The 22,742-nt window shown below is 38.9% G+C and overlaps 1 protein-coding gene across 2 annotated transcripts in view; it reads right to left on the bottom strand.

The window, feature by feature from the left end:
- Positions 1–22,742, bottom strand: part of pcsk5b (proprotein convertase subtilisin/kexin type 5b) — a 227,813-nt gene that overhangs the window by 8,309 nt on the left and 196,762 nt on the right. For both annotated transcript variants that reach the window (XM_060837841.1, XM_060837851.1), the window contains exons 13-18: positions 22,139–22,275; positions 15,789–15,929; positions 11,702–11,801; positions 8,937–9,130; positions 6,356–6,440; positions 4,816–4,919 (exon numbers count right to left, since the gene is read on the bottom strand). In XM_060837841.1, coding sequence (XP_060693824.1) covers positions 4,816–4,919; positions 6,356–6,440; positions 8,937–9,130; positions 11,702–11,801; positions 15,789–15,929; positions 22,139–22,275 — 761 coding nt within the window. The remainder of the gene's footprint in view (positions 1–4,815; positions 4,920–6,355; positions 6,441–8,936; positions 9,131–11,701; positions 11,802–15,788; positions 15,930–22,138; positions 22,276–22,742) is intronic.

Below are 22,742 nucleotides of genomic sequence, written 5' to 3'. Positions count from 1 at the left end.
TTTGTGAATGATACAAAGATTGGTGGAGCTATGGATAGTGAGGAGGATTATCAGAGGATACAGCAGGATATAGATCAGTTGGAGGCATAGGCAAAAAAAAGACAGCAGATGGATTTTAATGCTGACAAATGTGATGTGATGTAATTTGGAAGGTCAAGTACAGGTGAAAAATTATATAGTGAATGGCAAAACCGTTAGCAGTATTGATCTATAGAGGGATGTGGGTGTGCAGGTCCATAGATCACTCAAGGCAGCAGCACAAGTAGGTAAGGTAGTAAAAATGACCTATAGAATGCTTGTCTTCATTGGTAGGGGAATTAAGTATAAGGATAGAAAAGATATGCTGCAGTTTTATGGAACTTTAGTGAGGCCACGGTATTGCACACAGTTCTGGTCACTACATTGCCAAAAAGATGTGGCGCTTTGGAGAGGGTACAGAAAATGTTTACCTGGATGTTGTCGTCTGGTATTGGGGGGGGGATTTTAGTTATGAAGAAAATTTGAATACACCTGGATTTGTTTTCACTGGAATGCAGGAGGTTGAATGAGGGGCAAGCTGATAAAAGTTAAAAAAGATTGTGAATGGCAAGGATAGAGTGGAAAATATATGAGTCTTTCTCCCAGGGTGGAGGGAATTGCTTACTAGGGAACACAGGTTCAAAAAGAGAGAGAGGTGGGGGAGTGGAGTTTAAAGGAAATATGAAAGGCAGGTTTTTCACACAAAGGGTGGTGAGTGCCTGTAACGTGTTGCAGAGATGGTGGTCGAAGCAGACACAATAGCAGCATTCGAGATGCACCTGGACAAATACGTAAATGAGAAGAGAATAGAAGGATATGGATCCTGTAAGTGAAGACAGTTTTAGTAGAGAAGGGCAAAATGTTGTGGTACAGGGCTTGGAAGGCTGAAGGGCCTGTTCCTGTGTTGTATTGTTCTTTTGTTTTAATGAGGTGGTCTTTCACTGAAGCAAACATGCAATGCTGAAGGGTCAATTTCAGTACCAAATCAGAAATTCATTATGCAAAAGAAATTAAGCTAGCCACAAAAAGACACGACCCTCTCTCCCTCGTAGCCCTACACATGGATGAAAACAAACCACCATTTCTACAGGGACAACAAATCTATCCTGGGACAGGCTAAGCAAAGACATGCCAGAGAATTCCTAGAGGCCTGGCACTCTAACCACTACGCCATAAACAAACACACAGATCTAGATGCCATCTATCAATCCCTCAGAAAACGAACAGGAAACAACATTACCACAAACCCCATGAACCCCATCCAGCAGAAAGGTATAAATAGAAAGCAGGAGACAACAGCTTCACTTTACTTGGATGCCACCACTGATGATGTTACCTAGCCAGGTAATGAAACGTCTGGATATCAAACCTACAGTTCAGCGAGCAAACCGACACCCTAAACCTCAACCTGAGCTACAAACCTTCACAAACCTTGCAAATTAAGAAAGAACAGAGTGAAGTAAATTATTTACCCAAAAACAATTTCAAAGATTTAGGATTACCTGGTAAAATACATGCCTTTAATTCCATAAGCATTCCTTTCTAGTACTGACACCAAAGAGAATTCCCTTTTCTTTCACCTCTAACAGCCTTAATTTACCTTAACTTCTTAAGAATCAGGTGGCCTCTTTCTGGTGCCGTCATACTACGGGAGTTTAAACTTTCTTAGCTTCAAATAATGCCTTCAGGGTCATAACCAAACACTCTGGTCTGGAAAATTCAAACTTAAATGGCTTAAACTGAGGCAACATATTTCTTCACAATTCAAGACCATATCCTCTCATCAGGAGCAACAGTTTTACACATCCAGCTTCAGCCACGTCTTCTGCAAAACTGCCAAATTGAATCCTAAAAAAGTTTTGTGAAAATCTGTGTGATGGGTTGTTGGTCAGTTCGCCGAGCTGGTTGTTTTGTTTTGCAAATGTTTCATCCCATTCTTCGGTGATATCTTCAGTGCTGTGGAGCCTCCAGATGAAGCGTTGTTGCTTTGATCTGCCCAGAGTTTATACAGTTCTGTCAGTCATGGTGGGTGGTTCTATTTCTGGCTTTGTACTGTAGTGGGCAAATGGGGTCTATTTCAGCATGTTTGTTTATGGCACCAGTGGATGAATACCAGGTTTCTAGGAATTCCTGAGTTTGTCTTGGCTAGCAAGCACACACCACCTTATTAATAGCATATTCTCCAGGATCAAGTTCACCAGAGAACATGAGAAAGACAACTAACTCCCATTCTTGAAACCCAATGAAGAAACAACGGTGAATTCCTTATCAGAGTCTGCACAAAAGGCTACACATACAGACCAGATTCTTAATTATAACAGTAACCATCCCAAAGTCCATAAGCAGAGGTATGTCAAGACTCTGTTTAAATGAGCTATAACAAACTCCAACACCCCAGAGCTCTGCAAAAAAGAACATTTATACAAAGTCCTTCCACTAACAGGTACCCTAACAGCTTCATCCACTGATGCCTAGCACACAAACAACAGACACTGTGCTCCCCAAAACTCTAACCACCCTACCCTATATTAGAAACTTCTCAGAACTGACTACTAGACTCTTCACGCACTCTGGGAATAATGACAGCACGCAAACGAACAGCCACACTTCACCAGCTACTATCCAAGACAAAAGATCCTATTCACACAACATTCAGAATGAATGTGACATACAAAATACCATGCAGCAACTGAGAAACATTATATAGGATAAACAGGCAGGAAACCCACCACAAGAATACATGGGCATCAGCTTGCAATAAGGTGACATGACCAGCTTTCTCTCATGGCACTGCATTCGGGGACATGTAAAACAAAGACAAGCTCAGGAATTCCTGGAGGCCTGGTATTCATCTACTGATTCCATAAACAAAGATGTTGAAATTGACCCTATCTACTAACCACTACAGTACAAATCCAGAAATAGAACCACCCACTGTGACAGACAGAACTGTATAAATTCTGGTCAAATCACAACAACAGCGCTTCATCCGGAGGCTCCACAGCACTGAAGGTGTTACCCAGTAGGGGGACAAAACATTTACAAAAAGAATCACCTGGCTCTGTGAACCAACCAACAACTGAAATCTAAAAGCTTTTCTCTCAGATATTGGTATTTCCCCCAGTCAAAAGGGAAAAAAAAATCCTTTACCTTCTAAACGAAAGGCCAAACACACAACTGTATACTTCCTTCACTCAGAAAAACCCAGAGAAAAGAAAACCCCATTACAACAATAGAAAATCAGAGTAGCAGCTTATTCGCCCCTTGGAACCTGCTTCACTCACTAATATAATTGCTGATCTCCTATCTCAATGCCATATTTCCACTTATCCCCATACCCCTTGATGCCTATAACATCTTAAAAAAAATTACACTTGGAATTCTGTCCAAATATAATCCGCATTTAACAAATAAGTCACCATGGTTACAGAAATGCTTCAAAGTTGATTAAAAACCTTCATATACAGACCAAAGCCCACATGCCATTAAGTCAAACCCAAATTCTAAAATAAATGATACATATTTACATATATAGAATCCATCCTAAATTGCAGTAGAATGACTAAAAGAGAAATTGGGAAGATTGACCAAATGCTCCCATGAATAGTTCCATTTTGCTGTTTCATTCCCACCCCTTTCTAACTCCTTCTGTTGTAACAAATTAAACATCTCAGGCTTGGAACATAATATAATATAATATCACACATATACATCTTTTTGCTAAATTTAAAATGTATTCATTTGACAGAAAAATACCGTACTTGCATACCTACACTAAGTAAATGGTCCAATTTAGATCCCCAAAAATGACAGAGAGTCTTTGGCAATTAGTTAGTCAAAAGAAACATTTTTCTCCAGCCTGCCATGTTCACCCTACAAGCTAATCTCATGGACATGAAACAGGTGGCAAAGAAGTCAAATGGTATATTGGTCTTTATGGTGAGACTGGAGCACAGGACTAGGTATGAGAGTGTGGTGCTCGAAATCACAGCAGGTCAGGCAGCAACTGAGGAGCAGGGGGGTCGATGTTTTGGGCAATAACCCTTCATCAGGAAGGGCTTTTTCTGAAGAAAAATCAGGAAACGTCAACTCTCCTGCTCCTCCGATGCTTCCTGACCTGTTGTGCTTTTGGAGCACCACACTCATACCTAGTCCTGTGCTCCAATCTCACTATAAAGACCAATATACCATTTGACTTCTTCACCACCTGTTTCATGTCCATGTTCCAGCACCACACACTCGACTCTAATCTCCAGCATTTGCAGTCCTCACTTTCTCCTACAGGACTAGATATGTCTTGCTGCAATCATACAGTGCCTTGGTGAGACCATACCTGGAGTAGTGTGTGCAGTTTTTGTCTCCGTATCTGAGGAAGGATGTTCTGGCTATGGAGAGAGTGCAGCTAAGGTTTATCAGACTGATTCCTGGATTAGTAAGACTGAAGTATGAAGAGAGACTGGATCACTAAGATCTATATTCACTGGGGTATAGAAGAATGAGGGCTTTCATAGAAACTTCCAACAGGACTAGGCAGGGTAAATGCAAGAAACATGTCCGTTGATAATTAGGAGTCCAGAACAGTGGAGCACAGGAAAAATATGGGTCTGTGGAATGCTCTGCTGTAGGAATGGGTTCAGGTCAACCATTGAATGTGGTCAAGGCAAATTAGATGTAGTTTTTAGGGCTAACGGGATCATGCTTATATTGAATGGCGGATCAGACTCAGTAAAATGACTGGCTCCAGCTCTCATGTTCTATGTTTCACAACAAAAAAGATGGCTTAAATAGCAAAGTTACCTGCACATGTTGCACAGGACAAATGACATTTTTCACACTCCCTGCTCAGTGAATTAAAGTAAGTTCCAGGTTCACAACTGAAAACACACTTTTGACCTTGCAATCTGTAAGGAAAAGGAAAAATACATCACTGAAAAACAATGGTCTGATAACATATATAACATCTGAGATCTGGAAGATGATTTCCTATAAAAGTTAAATGACATTATTAGAAATCACCAACTCTTTCTAGAGCAATAAAGTTAAAACAGGAAAAAAAAGAGAGAAAGAAGAGACTTGTTGTTATCTTAGTCAGAATCAACCATTAGATGGAGATCTGTGCCATAGGCAATAACTGAATTGGAGATTCAGAATCATAGAATCCCTACAGTGTGGGAGCAGGCCATTCAGCCCATCAAGTCCACACTGACTTCTGAAGAGCATGCCATGCAGGCTGACATCCCTCCAACCCTAACCCTGTAACCCTGCACTTGCCATGACTAATCCACCTAACTTGCACTTTTTGAACTGGGGGAAGAAACTGGAGCACTCAGAGGAAACCCACGGAGATGCAGGATGAATGTGCAAACTTCACAGACAGTCCCCCTAAGTTGGGATTGAACTTGAATACCTGGCCCTGCCAAGAGGTAGTGCTAACCACTGAGCCAACATTTGAAGTGGAGAAAATTACAGTGCTCTGGAGAGAGAGAGAGAGAGAGAGAGAGAGAGAGAGAGAGAGAGAGAGAGAGAGAGAGAGAGAGAGAGAGAGAGAGAGAGAGAGAGAGAGAGAGAGAGAGAAAGAAAGATAATGCCATTAATGGTTGTGTTTCCATTAGAAAAATTCATACAAACATCATGTGCTAAATGTATCTGTACCGTAAATTTCTGAAGTTTTTTAAAAAGTGATTGTTTAACCCAAAACAATGCAGTGGAATGTTTGTCTTTGGACGTTAAAGAGCTAAATTTGACGTGTTAGCAACTTGACTATCTTAGCTATATTCAATTCGGAACATAACAACTTATCTGACTATGTAAGGAACAGGCAATCAAATTAAAGAAAGTGAAACAGAGTGGCCTATTTACAGCTGTGCTAATATATTTTATACACATGGTTACAAGTGGATGGCTTGCAGATTATTCAAGGTGCTGAGGTCAAATGTACTATCTTTACCATCATCCAGGGTAGATCACCTTAGTGAAAGTCTTAAGATTATCCTGGGCAAATAACACTGCAATTTACCAAGTAAGCCATTGACAACGTAAGCAATCAATAGAAGGATATTGGAGAATCAATTTTAGAACTTCAACTGAGCCTCTGAATAAACTATACTTGGGGCAAGTATGACAAATCTGATTTTAAATGATTAAATATTAAAAAAAGTTTAGAAATTTAAAGATTTGCTTAATACCAGCAAAAATTACATTTCACAGTCAAATTCTGAAAACAGGACTAGACAATACTTTGGAACTTTATACAAGAACAGGGAGTCTCCAATTTTTTTTTAATACATAAACTTATTGTTTTCTTTTGTGACAGGAAGGAGCCAAACAATATTCTTACCTCCAGCCTGGTCTACAATCTGTACAATGGTGGAATGCACTACATTTCCTGCAGTTCTCACTACATCTTTTACACATATTATCACCTGGAAGGAAACAGAAATGCACAAGGTAAGACAGAAGGCTGATCTGCAGTAGGGGAATGGGAAGAAAAATTTATAAGACATTGGTGCAAAAGCTACTTACTGCCTGATGCACCTGAAAACATACCACCACTTGTTGAATAGTCTTCCAAGAAAACTGTTAACCACACGTGCACATTAAATCTCTTGCAAAATTTTGCAAGGTAAATAAATATCTTTCCCTAAACCAATAGGTTTCCTGTCTTGTAATATAGAGAAGCAATGGTTGGCAAAGTGTTTCAGAAACTTCATTGCACTAACAATTCACAGAAGGGATTTTACTTTCTTATCGGATACACGGCAAGAATGATCCAGACCATTTCAGCATAAGCCCTAAGATTTGTGGGAACACACTTCTAAGCATAGGAAAAGTGAATTGGCTTGTGTGTTTGGATCACTTCTTTTACCTTCATGTTGGAACATTTTAATTCAAATATTAGCTTTCTGCCTGCACACTTGGGAAACTCAGAAAACACACTGACAAGGAAGGTGGAAGACCACAATGCTTCTAATTCTATTTGCACTTTAGTTCAGAGTATTATCCAGTAAAAATTTGATTGTCCCCAAGAGTTCTTTTATACCTTCCAGAATCTTGAAGGTTCTTTCATTTTTTTCCTGTGACCAGCCAAGGTGCATGGGAGAGCCCTTAAGGATTCGCTTTAATTCTCCTTAGTGTCCCAGTATCTTCCTTAGATTTCCAAAGTTAATTTTCTCAGACCTTAGGAACAGGACCAGACCATTCAGTCTGTCAACTCTACTCTGCTATTCAATACAACATGATTGATGGAACACCTTTTCCATTTTCTGCCCCCACTCTAATTGCCATGACCCTGTAAGACCACTAGTTATCAGTAAACAGTCAGTCAATCTTGACTTTAAACATACGCAAAGACAGAGCTTCCACAGTCCTCAGTGGTAAAACCCTAAGTTTCCTCATTGCAAGCCTAAGTGGCATCCCCTTACTTTTAAACTGTGCCCCTGGTGCTGGACTTCCCAATCGAGGAAAACATCTTACCTACATTAACCCTGTTTTGTAAGTTTCAATGAGACCACCTCTCACTCTTTGAAACTCTGAAGAATGCAGGCCCAATTTGGTCAGTCTCTCTTCAATGGGCAATCTTGCTTTCCACTGAACAAGCTTGGTGAGCCTTCACTGCATTCCATAATATCTTTTCGGAGAGAAGGAGACTGCACACAGCATTCCAGTTGTGGTCTAACCAAACTCCAATATAGGTGAAGCAAGACTTCATTTCTCCTGTTCGTAAATCCTCTTCAATTACGGGCTTATATTCCATCAGTCTTCCTAACAGTTTGCTGCACCTCCACATTAACCTTCAGTGCCTTAACAAGGGCACCAAAGTCCTTGGATTCTTTTGCTGATCTCTTCTAATATTGCAATGTAAATTTAGTAAATGTAATTTGTCATGCACTTGGACTTTTTATTCCAAACTTTGGCTGACTTGCTATTCCTGTTTAGTGACCTCAGTACAGCAACACCAATCATCCCTCATGGTGTTTATGCTCCTTGCTCTGGATGATGGTGGATACACAACTGTATTCTCTTGGCCTTTAAAAATTAACGCTGTGAGCTTTCTCTCAATCTTCAAAGTTAGCACACCATTTATTTCAGTGGGAAAAACATACAACAGAGACCACACAAAATGGTAGTTCCCTGCAACCTATCTCCATATCAATGTAGCTTACCAGGGATGTTCCAAACACAAAATCAACTAATTATGCACCATCTTCAAAACAATTTGATTTTGAGACTCACATGAAAGATTTATATTTCTAATGGAAATTCAAGCCCTCTCACTAGACCTAATAGTTCTGCCCAGAAACTTTGTTTACAAATTGATTATTTGCTTATTTGATCTGGTTACTATATTAATACTTTAAATTCCTTATTGAACTAATTACACACATCCTCTCTCCAAAAGAGCTGAGAGATAGATCAGCTTTTTTTTTAAAGCAATTACCTTAAAATTAATAAGAGTAATCATTTGAATTTTAGTTACGAGTTTTGTTTACCAGTTTCTCAATCAAGGTGTTCCCATTTAAAATTACATTTCTAAATTAAAAGCTATTTCCTAAAATGTATCACTTATGAAATCAGATATTCATAACAGCAGTCAGGGAAGCCAATGAAGAACTCTCACCAAAAATATTTCCATTAACAATAAAAAGATAGAGAATCAAAAAGCCACAGAAGAGTCTAGAAGTAGATGTATTGTTAGGCAATTCAACATGAGACTTAATAGCTCAAAAGGAGACAGCATCGACAGTTCAAGACTCGAGATTCTACACTGAAACAACAAAAGAAGCAATATCAGTTTGTTCAAGCAGTCATAGTTGGAACCAACGTAGAGGTATTGATCAATTCCAACAATCTGTAGAAATCACCATTCAATCGTCTTACAAATTAGATTAAAGCAATAATTGTATATTTAAAAAACATACCTTTATCGAGGTAGAAACTATCTGAGCAATTAGGTATACAGACATTAGTCTCTTCATTCAAGTGGTAGCCACTTTTACAGGATGTGCATTGGTCACTCCGGCTTCCTACACATACATCACAAACTGACCAGCATTTTTTACAACGTTTCTTCTCATCACCAAAGAATCCGCTTGGGCATTCAGGAACACAGGTTCTGCATTCATGGCAAATGACCAATGTTAGACTTGGAATTCTTCACCCTTTCCTCAAGAGAGGCATATCACACAAATTTCTTAAAAATGTTACTTAGTATTCAAACCTAAAAAAAATGACTTATCCCAGACCAATCACTAATGCATTTGCTACTTCATTAGCAGTGTTAGTTGTCCAAAGACCCTGGATTCAGAAGTTCAAACAGACTGTAATATAACAAACTCTTGGTATTCAAGACAGAAGGGGGCAGAAACCAAGTAACTACTGGCAAGTTAGCTTGATTTCTGTCATGGAAAAGGTGTTAAAATTAATTGAAAAAAAATCATTGCTGCACACACTTGGAAAAACTCAAGGTAATTGAGAAGATTTCAATTACAAAGAGCAAAGGACAATCATGTTTAACCAATGTATTGTAGTACTTTGAAGGAGTAACGGGGAGCTGACTTGTCGCACAGTGGTAGTGGTATTATGCTAGACTGGGAGGCTGGGATTAAAATCTCATTTGCTCCAGAGGTGTGCGATAACATCTCTGAATAGATTGATTAAAAAATAATTTAAGTTTTTAAAAATTGAAGGAGTAACACGCAGTGTGGATAAAGTGGAGTCTGTTGACATTCTCTTTTTGAACTTCCATTAGCCATTTGATAAAGTGCTAAATCAAAGATTATTGTGGAACTAAAAGCTTAGTGTAAGGGATTATATATCAGCATAGATAGACAATTGGCTGGCTGATCTGCTTAAATGGGTCTTTGATTGGCAGAATGTGATGACTTTTTACAATTTACATCAACAACTTCAAATGATGACAGTTAAGGTATGGGAGGTAATCTTTGTCATCTTCAGGTTGAGTAGGAATGTACGTTGTGAAGGTGACATAAGGAAGATGCAGACAGATTTTAAAAAGGTTGTAAGTGTGCAAAAGTTGGAAGATGGAGTATAATGTGAGAAAAAGTGATGTTGTTTCCTTTGGCAGAAAAAAATATTATTTACATTGAGAATTGCAGAATTCTGAGGCACAGAGAGATCTCGGTATTCTGATGCAGGAGTCACAATATGCAGGTATAAAATGTCATCAAGATAGTTAATGGAAATGCTGTCTTTTATTGTGAGAGGAATTGTAAAAATAATGATTCAATTATACAGGGCACTGTTGAGAGCACATCTTGATTACTGAGGGCAGTTTTCTCACTTCCTTGCCAAAATAACCAGACCATTAGCAGGTTGAGAACACAATTAAATGCTTTGCTGATGCTCTTTAACTGAGCCTCAGCATAAACTTTTGAGTTTCCCTGTAAATTCAGGAAAGGGGGAATGATGATGCAGCAATACTGTCAAGGGGAGGGTTTCGGATAATGGGATTTTGAGACAGCAGCAACTATAGCAATAGAAAAGTTGATCTGCTCACTCAGCCTTTCATTCTTACCTGGGATACTGTGGGATCGGAGGAGCTGCTGTCCAACTCCCATCAATGTACAGGCCTGTGAGCATCTATGATTTGTTCAAACTGGCCTTGGGAGTCAAGGTAAACAGGGTCAAGAGTGAGACAGTGTTCTTTGAAAATGAGGTTGACCAATCCTTCAAGTCCTCCAGAATCAGATCAGATTATCTGAAGATGCTGGTACTACGGTTTTGAGGGGGCCAGAGCATGCACTAAAATCTGGGAAGTGCTTCACCACACGGACACAGAGACCAAGTGTGCGGCAACAATATTCCTTCTCGATTACCCTGGTCATCAGGCAGATCTAGCTTATTCCCCAAGCCTATGTCACAGCAGTCACCTTCTACTTTATCTGAGGGATACTATGTGGAAAACCCTGGTTAGAGGAGTGATAATTGTCCCAAACCTCATTCTCATGGCCACCTCTGTGTGGGGCTGCCTCATACTTGGGAGTGTGCCCTCAGTGTCACTATGTACTGAGGTTCTACCTGTCCTCTGTTTTGTGGAGGATGGATCTGGCCTCATTGCTTCAAAGAATTAAGACTGTAACAAGTCACCCATCTTTCAGGGAAAGGTTTCAAGTGGAAATTATCTTTGACCATATCCATCAGGCATTGGTCAGCACATAACATCTTTGATACCTTGCAGGAAAAGGAGACAGTTGATACTGTCATTCTGGATCAGTGGTGCTGGAAGAGCACAGCAATTCAGGCAGCATCCAACGAGCAGCGAAATCGACGTTTCGGGCAAAAGCCCTTCATTTTACCTAGTTGATACTGTCAGATTGTTCTCTGAGCACATTGAAATTTCTGGCAATGAAGTAGTCTGCCAAATAACTTGAACAATCAAGCACCAAGATGTAGCTCTGTTGGTGGGGAGAAGGCCTCTCCTGTCAGATTGTGCATGCACACCTAAACTCCCAGTGCTACCATACGCTATTGAATGTCTTACTAAACAGCTGCATGAGATTTCTCTTCTCAATTTCCAACCATCCAGGTGAAAGCGAGAATATATTGGGATAAAGTTATTTTCCTAAGTTGACACTTTTAGCGATTAATTTCCTCTCATACATCCACACTTCTTTTCCATTTGGATAAGAAAATTCTCTCCCTGGTTTGTACTGAGTTGACCTACCTTGTATTGTTTTTAAACTTGAGGAAGTAATGCAAACAATCAATGCATTGTTGGGGCCCAGGTCCATCACAACCATTATTACATTCAGTATGACAAGGTCCTAAACAAAAGAATTTTAATGCAATTTAATTCATTTCTCATTTTTCAAAATCAAGAGAAACATTTTATATAGAAAAATGTATCTGTAAAATTCTGAATGAATATTGCTGAAAAATATGTTTTGAACAATTCAATTTTGCTACTCAGAATGGAAAATACTGATGATAAAAATAAAGTTTAAATTTCTTTCACTATATGAAGTCTCTACGATGCCTTTTGATATAAAGTGTATAGGGATTGCACCCTCTTCACAAACCCACAGAAACAGGAACTGAAATTCACTTAAAACAGTCTGCACTTTTTGCGTACAGTAATAACTTAGATAAACAATGTAATCCAGTAACCATCTGACAGCCATATCCATAGCAAAGAAAGTTATCGTTACAGAACAGAAATCTCCGGTGAGAACTACTTGGTGAAATAGGATTTTAATCCTTGTTTATTGAACAACTTCTGATTTTAATTACCATGATACGTCACCATTAAAATGCCCATCATATGATGGCATCAAGATGTTTTCTTTGACAGATTCTTGTAAAATATGCAAGACCTAGAATTATAAAATCATTGAAGCCCATGGTAAAAGGGGGATATTCAACCTGCCATGTCTGTGCCAACCAAAAGGGGAGTTTGGCAGGTGGAATATAATGTGGTGAAATGAGAGGTTCCATCACACCTTATGTCACACCTATAATTAGAAGCAATTGTAAAAGTCAGCTATTTTCTCCCCTGCACATTTTTTTTTGTTTAGAACAGATACACTTCATCCACATCTGGTGATTTAACATTAGATAGACTCTAATATTTCCTCTCAAATTGATCTCACTAAATATTTTGCACTCTTTTTTTCAAAGATCATGTCTGCGGTGTTTTTCATTTTGCAAATGATAAGTCTTCATTATCAGTGTCCTATTGTTTTTGTAATTCATAAATTTGCCCACATACTTGCTCTTGTATCACCCTCTGGCTTGTTTGAAGTTAATATTACTCCTCAGAGTTAGTGCGCTTTTCCCTGACCTTCAGTTAAACCAGCATGGAGCCATTTCACAATCTTTCTAGCATGTAATCCCTCTTCACAACTATTTCTTCTGTGGGAAATGGTATTAGGGAAATTGATGGAATTGAAGGCAGGTAAAACTTCAGGATGTTAATCGGTTAACCCAGAGTACTAAAGAAAGTGGGCCTAGAAATAGTGGATACTTTGGCTGTCATTTTTCAGGATTCTAAAGAGTCTGGAACTATTCCTGAAGATTGGAGGGTAGCCAATGTAACTCCTGTATTTAAGGGAGATCTGGAGATTACGATCTTTGAGATCTTCATTATCAATTTCTTTGTTAACCTCTTAAAAATCTGTCAATAAAGCCTCAGTCTCCTTCTGTGTAATTGGTACAGGGATAAACCATCATCTCTGGCTGTTTACCTTCCCCACTTAAATGTTGTCCAGGGATTTTCTGGAACTCTGAAGCTTGAGCTTCTTCAGCTGGTAATCGTTGCACATGTGGCTGCCCAAGATATAACATATCCTGATGTTCCCATGTAGCATGGGAAGTGCATTCATGATACTAAATAGTTGTGCCATGTCTCAACTCCTTACACTCCAAAGTCAAGTCAGATCTGGACAGATAGCAAGAATTGCCAATATCAATCAATTACAGAACCACAGAGTTACAGAACACAAAGTGAATATATGATCTGTTGAGTCCAAATGAAAGAAAGAGTTATTCAACTCTGGTCACTCCCCAACTTTTTCTCATTACCCTGAAATTTTATTCCATTTAGTTGGTTATTCAATTCCCTCTTGAAAGCTACATCTAAACTGTCTCTACCACACTCTTGGGCAATGCATTCCAAATTCACTACAGAAAATATTTTTCCCCATAATTGCTCAGTATTTTAATCTGATGGTCTTTAGCTCTTAATCCTACTGCCAATTCAATTTTTTTTCTCATCACTGTCTACACCAATTATAGCTTTGAACACCTACTAAATCTTGTCATAAATGCCTAAGGTGATTAATTCCAGTTTCTCCGATTCACCCACTAAACTGAAGTCTTTTATCCCTTGGTCAAAATCTTTTCTACACCCTCTTTAAACCTCTCATTCATAGTAATATGGTACCCAGGATTGCACACACCATTCTAGTTGAGGACTAAACATGTCATACTTGACCACATTAAATTAAACTTGCCACGTGTGCACTCATAATGCTAAATTTTGTGAGGTCTTTGCTAAGTTCCTTATAATAGTTCCAAGTTTTGTGTCATCTCCAAATTCTGAAACTGAAATCTGCTTACCCAAGTCTAAATTATTACTATATCAATGAGAGAGTGATCCTAGTCCCCACCCCACCCCCTTATGTTACCTACTACCATGTTAAAATTAAAACAACCATTAACAAATCCCCTTTACCTCCAATCACACAATACACATACTGCCATAATCCATTCTCTTTTGTGGCCTTTGCTTGCAAGCCCATTTATTTGTCCTATGTCAAATGCTTCTGAAAGTCCATGTGAACCACATCAACTGCAATATCCACATCAACCCTCTCAGTTACTGCATGAGAAAACAAGTTGATTCAAGACAATTTGCCTTTTGAGACCTCCACACTGGCATTCTTTAATTAATCTACACTAATCCAAGTGACTTGATTTTGGCTTATATTTTCACTTCTAAAATGTCTCTTGCCATTAAGGTTGAATTGACTAGTTTGTAGTGCTGCATTTATCCTTATAAAAGGATTTGACATTTGCAATTTTCCAGTCCTCTTGAGAACACACATATCGCACCACACCCATATCCAAGGAGTATGGAGAAAATATGATTCATCAAATGGCCAAAGACTACAAAATTACAGTTTTAACATGCACTGGAGAAGAGATAACTATACTCTAAATGATAAAGTCTGGCTACATATAAATAATCCTTCAACAGTGCAGTGAAACCTAACAAAAACATTGCACAACATACTAATATAATGGGATTAAGGAGTTTAGCGAACTCAAAATCATTATTTACTGGCCTCCAATAGTGTACTGCTTTCATCCTAGTCATTTGGAAAGGATTTTACTGCACAGTTCAAAAGGCAAAATCCAAGTATAAATTCTATAGCAAAAGCTGGCAAAACTCAACAGGTCTACCAGCATCTGTGGGGAGAAAGCAGAGTCAACATTTTGAGTCTGATGAAGAGTCAGCAGACTCAAAACATCCACTCTGTTTTCTCCCCACAGATGCTGTCAAACCTGCAGAGCTTTGCCAGCAATTTCTGATCTGGTTTCAGATCTTCAGCATCTGCAGTTCTTTGTTTTATTACAAATTCTATAAGTTTCTTGCATTAAAAAAAAAGTCCTTTGCTTCATTGAAATTGACTTTTTATTACATTTAGAAACATGTAATCTGGAACATTGACATTCTTCTAAAATAAAATTTGAATTTGACAGTTTGAAGGGTGCCCTGATCAAAAGGGGACCATGAAATAATGTGTAATAGATCAACCAATTTCCCAGTTCTAAAACTGAAATTTCTATAAGATTTGGAGTCATTACACACTATCAATCAGTTATGATTGGGATAGAACACAATTGCATATGGGTGGCACGGTAGCTCAGTGGTTAGCACTGCTGCCTCACAGTGTCAAGGTCTCAGGTTCAATTCAAGCCTTGGGTGACTGACTGTGTGGAGTTTGCACATTTTACCCATATCTGTGGGTGCTCCAGTTTCCTTCCACATTCCAAAGATGTGCAGATTAGGTGAATTGGCTATGCTAAATTGTCCACAGTGTTAGGTGGATTAGTCAGAGGGGGTGGGTCGGAGGGTTGGTGTGGACTTGTTGGGTTGAAGGACCTGTTTCCACACTGTAGGGAATCTAATCATACTATCAAATTGCTGCATGCTTATTCCTTTGTAAAAGGAGGTGAAGAGAAAAAGGAAAACAGATGTACATTAATGCAGAGCCATATCACTGTTTCATATAAAGATTCCAACTTACCAGTGTACTCATCTGCATAGTCATCAGAGACATCTTCCCTTGGACTTGATCGCACCTTTAGTTGATCTAACCTTGTATATAAAGAAGTGTACGGATGGATGGATGTGCCATGAAGTACAAGAGACCACTCCTTCAGTTTACCTAAGAAAGGGGGGCAGAGTTGTAACAAGCTATAAAAAGTACAATGGACTCATTAGCAGAGCTGTAGATAACGGACATCTATCAAACCAGTCACATATGCAACAACATCTGAAATCTAAACAAAACAATCCCCAGCATTTTCCAGCTGGACTGTAGCAATTTTATCAGAAATAGGTTAGGGATCTAAAAAAATGTGAACAACCAAAGTTTTGGTATGTTGGATGTATTGCAACTTCATTTCTTGAATATTAGAGTTGAGAGCTGTCATTTCAATATTGTGTGAACTCCTCTCCCCTGCCACTGATACTATACCCTTTCCCATCCACTTACAGGTCGGAATAGTAATTCTGGTTTGATGCTGGGTGAGGCTTCACACTTCATATCCTCTACAGCACTGAATCCACTTGACTACTTCTCACATCCATCCCTGAACGAAGTCAGCTGCTCCCACTGCAGGGCTGAATAGGTTTCATCCTTTTGTTACCTCCAGATTTAATTATTCCAATGTGACCCTTGCTATCTTTCTAAACATCTATAAATTTCAACTTATCCAAATGCAGCTGTCCACTTTTCTCATTTATTCTTTCACTTCATTCCCAGAGTTCCACAAATTCCCCACTCCCAACACTAATTTAAAACCAGCATTATCTTCAAATCTCTTCGTTGCTTTGTACTTTCCACGTCTGAAGCATACAACTTGCCCAGTCATTTATTTGCTCCTTCAACCTTTAGTTCTGACTTCAGTTTGCTGCATAGTCCTCAACTCTCCCCCCTTTGGCTTAACAACTGACTGTAGAACTTTTAGTCACTTCAGCCTTAAAGTAAAATACCCTTTTTATGCTCTTGTAACTCTTCAGGCTAATTTTTTTTTTAAAAAATTCTTTTCAAACCAGCTTTCAGTCGTTTTTAGAAACTTAACTGGAGTCTTATTCTTGGCAAAATACTTGATGTCATTTGGTGCTTTTTTTAATGTTGGTCTGATAACTCATACTACAAACAGTGACATTCTGCTAAGTTAGATACCCTAAAGCAGATATTTACACACCAGGATGGGATTTCTGCTTAGTGATGCTTCCAAATAAACCTGTTGGACTATAACCTGGTCTTGTGTGATAGTTAACTTTGTACAACACCAGGAATCATCCTTTTGCTGTGGTTTCTATTAAATCATGTAGAGGGCCTACCGACTATCTCCACTGTGTAGCTATACTTTGTCTAATGTATTCTCGGATTTGTAGCCTGCTTGATTAGGAATGAGCTGGTTATGCCATCAAATGCAAAGTATTATGAAATTGGATTTTGCAAAGAAAAAAGGGATGCAAAATGGGTCCAGATCCCCAACCTGGTCTGAAAACAAGGCTCAGGTGACCAGCTTTGGTCAGAAGGTGGAGGCTGGGGCACAGCTGAAAAGCTAAGTAGGCTGGATATGGGAGTACGGGTGAGGACATCTTGAAAGAAAAAGTGTGCCTTTTGATGAAAACTGTACTTGAAGAACTGGGCAAAATAAAGTTGATGTTCAAAAATAATTTCTGGCTAAAGCCCTGAAGCTAAATCACTTGAATTTGGTGTGAGGTGGTTCAGAACTTTGAAGGATTTTTTTGGCTGAATTTTGGTAACATATATAACTTGCATTGTACAATACACGCTAAATGACAAATTAGATAATTCTGATTTTGAGTTTATATTGACCATTCTTTACTATTAATTCATATTCAATTTTAAATTTTTGTTTGATTGTCAGAGTAAAAATTAAAGGAGTGAAAACTTATCTATTGGTTTTCACATAGGGGCTTTTGGTCAATTGTTTTGTTGGTCTCTGCAGGGATCATAACATAAGCTGATGTTATCTTATGCAATCACCTTAATAAATATTCTTCTAATTTCTATGCAATGGAACTTTGTGTTCCATCTCCAGAAAGTCGATGACAAAAAAAAGTGTCAAAACAATTAGAGCATGAAAAAACAAATCTGAAATTTAAGAATTCAGTCAAATTATCCTGTGACTTGAAACATTTTGTTCAGACATGAAAGATCAACAAGAGACATTGCAGCTTGTCAGTTTCCTTGTGATTACTAGTCATAAACACAACTTATTTTCCAATTGAGGTCTTTTGTGCAACATGAAATTCATGTTCAAATGCGTAAACATCATGGTTTACTAGAAGAGATGGAGTACATTACTCAATATAGTTTTATCTTACAGAAAGATACACTAACTATATGATGTGATGCAGACTACACACACAAACTGTACAGTAACCACTTGGTCTACTGTGTGTATGACCCAGAGCCCGTTTGGGACTTCCAAACCCTTTACCACTACCTTCTAGAAGATCAAAGACAGCAGATATTCAGCAACATCAGCATCTGCAATACACCCCCCCTCCCCCAATGGCACAGCATCCAGACTTCAAGATAAATCACCGTTCTTTCAGCATAACTGCATCAAAACCCTGGAAGTCACTTCTCAATGACATTGTGTATGTACCTTGATCCGGTAACTTTGTGATAATGAAATTTACAGAAAAATGTGAAGTTGGATTTTCAAATGGATGAGTTTTCTTCATGCCCACTATGTGAAGAGTCAATGAGCATGTGTCTCCACTGATCAATGCAGCTCCACAGCTCCTTAATGAGGTGTGCAGCATTAATTGGCTGGGAATGGACCCCTGCCTCACAAATCCTTTGGACAATTTCAATAGACAGTAGTTTAGCAAACAGTAGTTGTCAGCAGATTGTCCTTGAATTCAGGACAAAACAAGCATGGACAGGAAATTCGCAGTGGAGAGGAAAGATGAGGCCACAGTGGGTGTGGAGGTCTTGGCAGAGACACGTTAGGAGGGGAGGGAGCACCTTGTGGAGGAGGCCTGAGGATAAGATAGCAACGCCCTGGAGGGGAGGACCTGGAGTGAGAGGAATTTCTATCCATTCAGTTTTCAGGTTTGGGTAGGGTTACATGTCAGCCTCCACAACAACCCTGAACCTTTCCTATAAGTCCTAAAATATTAACCATGGAACAAGGAGGGTGGGAATGAGAATTGGCTTCCAATTGGCCAATGATTGGTGTTATAAGCCGCTTAAAATCTGGGGCCATGACATTCAGATCACTTTCAAGTTTGCCTGTCTCCAACCCACTCTGTAAATGTTCAAGTTAAGTAACGGAAAAACATACAGACGCATAGACCTTCTTTCTAAGATGGAGCATTTTATGGTAGAACTATTGTAACACATTGTGTTACTGCTGAAACTTGTTTTGCCACAGTTGTAACACACACAAATGTCACATCGATAGCAACTATGCAGAAGGAGGAATGGCAGAGACATTATTGCAAAGTGCTATGATTTCATTTTATCCTGTTATAAACCGTGAGTTTTAACCTACCTGCAGACTGCATTGCAGGCAAGGCTTAGGGGATAGAGGCTAGTCGTGAGTTTTGGATGTTTGACAACCTTGCTCATGAACAAATGTTTTACAGTTTTAACTATGTTTCAATTGGTAGTCACCTAGGGATTGGACAGAGACCTCAGTAATTTTACAGCACATCCTTCTCATTACTTCCCCAACATGCAGGAAAATCTACCTCTTAAAAAGATTGTTTACTCAAATAGTTCACTCGTGTCCTTCAGAGAAGTGATCAGTTAAGGTACAACACTGAAACAGGCCATTTGATTCAAACTGTCTAGGTCAGCATTTACCTGCCATGAGAGCAAATTATTCTCATCACATTCTATCCTATTCTTAAACAGAGTCATCCAGCACGGGAAAACAGACCGTACAGTCCAATCACATCTTTAATTTTTTTCCTTCACTCGCCTATCCATTTGAATCGTGACTGCTGACAATTTCTGGATCAAGTACAAACAGTGAAAGAATGTTACAGCCTTACAAGTCCGCGTATAACCTTCTCTTGAATTCTCCTCTGCACATTTAGTCAGGGGCTTTCCTAAATCCCCTGTATTCAGTGTATTCAGTCATTTCCCGCAATCCAGTATGTTGTTTTGTTTTAAGAAATTCTATTAGGTTCATCATCATGCATGCTGGTTTCTTTTGAGGAATCTTACTTCACCTTCACCCACCTGCTCTGGCTTACACATGACTCTAGAACAGAATGGATAGTTCTTAAAAGGCCTTAGGAAAATAGGATGGGTACTTAATACCGTTTGGTCACAACATTCCAAGAACAAATCAAAACTAGATTTTACAAGTGTTATAATCCTCCCAATGCCTGTAGGTGATCTTCTTGACCCCTCAGGATTGGAGAAGAGATTAGTTGCTAGAGAAATTAAAAATCGTAGTGAATTGAAAGAGATTGTTCTTCCCAGTGACATTTTCTCCAACACCATGCAGCAAAATAAGTAGTCTCACAACATCACATGTTGCAAATGTCTTCAAGTCACGCCTTTAAGGTTCAAGACCATTTGACTTTTCTGCAAGAGTTTTGGAAAGGACCAGGAGTTGGCACTTCCAGAACAATCATAGGGTATTGAGGCTTGTGTGGTTTTTGGCTCTCAAATCCCTGAGCTGTATGGTTGATTTGCCGCATGCTGGATGCCAGCCAAACCACAATCGTGCAATCCAATTTCTGAAAGAGAAATTGCTTGGATTTCCAGCAAACACTTACCAGAAATTCAGCTTTTGTTCTTGGAGTAACATGTAATACATTCCCAGGTTTGTGTGAGCATTGTAAACCTCTTCCATATGATCAGGAATATTCCTCGCCCCCCACCCCCCCAGTGGCAGAGGTATCAATAGAAATTCAAAATGGCAGCCAGGAAGGTCAATTTTGCATTTTTGTTTCAGCAAAGAATTGCCACATGAAGCAGCTGTGCCATACCACAGATTTTATGAATTGAATGCAAATGTTAACAATGTCAAATCAAGAACAGAATTTTTCCATCATGTTAATTACAGCCATCACTGGCTAACATGACGGCTGTGCCTTTTGTACATGAATTTCACTCTGGCCCCCGCGTCTACAGGAAAACAAAAGCTTGTATTTTTTCACAACCACTTCTAAACTCCAACTGAATACCCTTTCATGGAGTCAAAAGCATTTAGCATATGGTTTGGAATACAATACAGCAAAAAAAAATCAAAACCTGGCTCAACACATAACCACTTGCAAATTAAATTATTTGATCAAAGGCTATTGCTCAATGTATTGGCTGAAAATAAACAGATCTTAAGTGATTAAGAACACATTCTGGAAGAAATTACCGAGGAAACTCTGCCCGAGGGAACAGAATTAGACCTGACCGTAACACGATGTAATAACAGTTCATGAACAGGTGGGACCAGAACTAATTAAACATTTGGGATGGAACCCAGTCGCCAGGGAAAATGACCTGATTTGTTTCCCAATTCCCTCTGACTCATGTACTCCTGCTGAGTAACTTGCACTAACAGATTTTTTATTGTGGGCAAAGCTTTGTGCCACAAAGGATGTTGTGGCTACCAATTCTTTACCATCTGGTCAGGCATTCTGTGGCTTAGACAGAGCAACTCCCTACACACTCCTTTGACAAATGGAAAATATTATTAGTGATGCTATTAGGCATGTTGTATTATTGCCAGCAAGTCTTTCAACCTCCCTCGGTTTCTTAGCAATGGTAGTGTCACATTTCAGAAATAAATTATAATCAGGTTTGCCTCCCCTTATGGTGTGTGCTGTTCCGCCCACCCACTTGTAAATGTTCAAGCTAAATAATGGAAAAGCATACAGACACACAGACCTTCTTTCTAAAATGGAGCACTTTATGGCAGAACTACTGTAACACACTGTGTTACTGCTGAAACTTGTTTTGCCACAGTTGTAACACACAAATGTCACATCGATAGCAGCTATGCAGAAGGAGGAATGGCAGAGGCCTTATTGCAAAATGCTACGATTTCATTTTAACCTGTTATAAACCGTGAGTTTTAACCTACCTGCAGGCAAGGTTTAGGGGACAGAGCCATACAGTCATGAGTTTTGGATGTTTGACAATCTTGCTCATGAACAAATGTTTTACAGTTTCAACAATGTTTCAATTGCTCTTTGAAACTTGTCAACTGAATTTGTTCATCTGATTTTTAATTAAAATATTTGTAAATGGTTAAATATAATTCAACCGTAAACTATTTTAGGAATCTATATTCTAACAGTATTGTTCCACTGAAGAAATGCTAGCATTTAAAATTTTGAATTCTAATTGATTTCTGCAAGTACCTGGTGTTTTGAAGTTGCGGAGTTGTGAAGGACTGTCATGAATTTCAAGGATCCAGTCACCTGCTGCCTTTTCACCCCAGCAATGTGTGGTCATGAATTCCCAACTTTTAAACCCTTCCATGGAATGATCAAACAACCTAGAATAGAAACAGGGATAAGAAAATCAGACCTAATTTACAAAGGGGTACTCTTATTTCCCAACAAAAAGACATGTGGGCCAACAGCTGCAGTATTCTCATCTTTTGGCAAGTCTTTCAAAAATGACTCCCTTCTGTACTAGAAGCTCGAAGAGAATGCAAAGTGGCTTCAAACACTTCCCCTCATAATTTAAGAACTAGAGTTCAAGTCTACAGCAGACACAAAACAGATATTTCACAATTGTTCATTTCAAGTTGTAACATAGAATATTGGAAGATACTTCAATTATGATGGAAGCTAACTTGTTTAAAGAGGATAGTGAATAAATAGCATGCTACCTAATTTCTTATGAGTTTGGCTTTTAGTAGTGGGATCACAGTGAAAGTCTCAGTTCTTCAATAAATTAGATCCAGAACAAAGCAATGTGATTGTAGTACAAATAAATATTTGATTTCAGTCTCTGACA

This window comes from Hemiscyllium ocellatum, chromosome 2 (genome assembly GCF_020745735.1).
Source record: "Hemiscyllium ocellatum isolate sHemOce1 chromosome 2, sHemOce1.pat.X.cur, whole genome shotgun sequence".
NCBI lineage: Eukaryota > Metazoa > Chordata > Chondrichthyes > Orectolobiformes > Hemiscylliidae > Hemiscyllium > Hemiscyllium ocellatum.
This window is presented reverse-complemented; position numbering and strand designations above follow the sequence as displayed.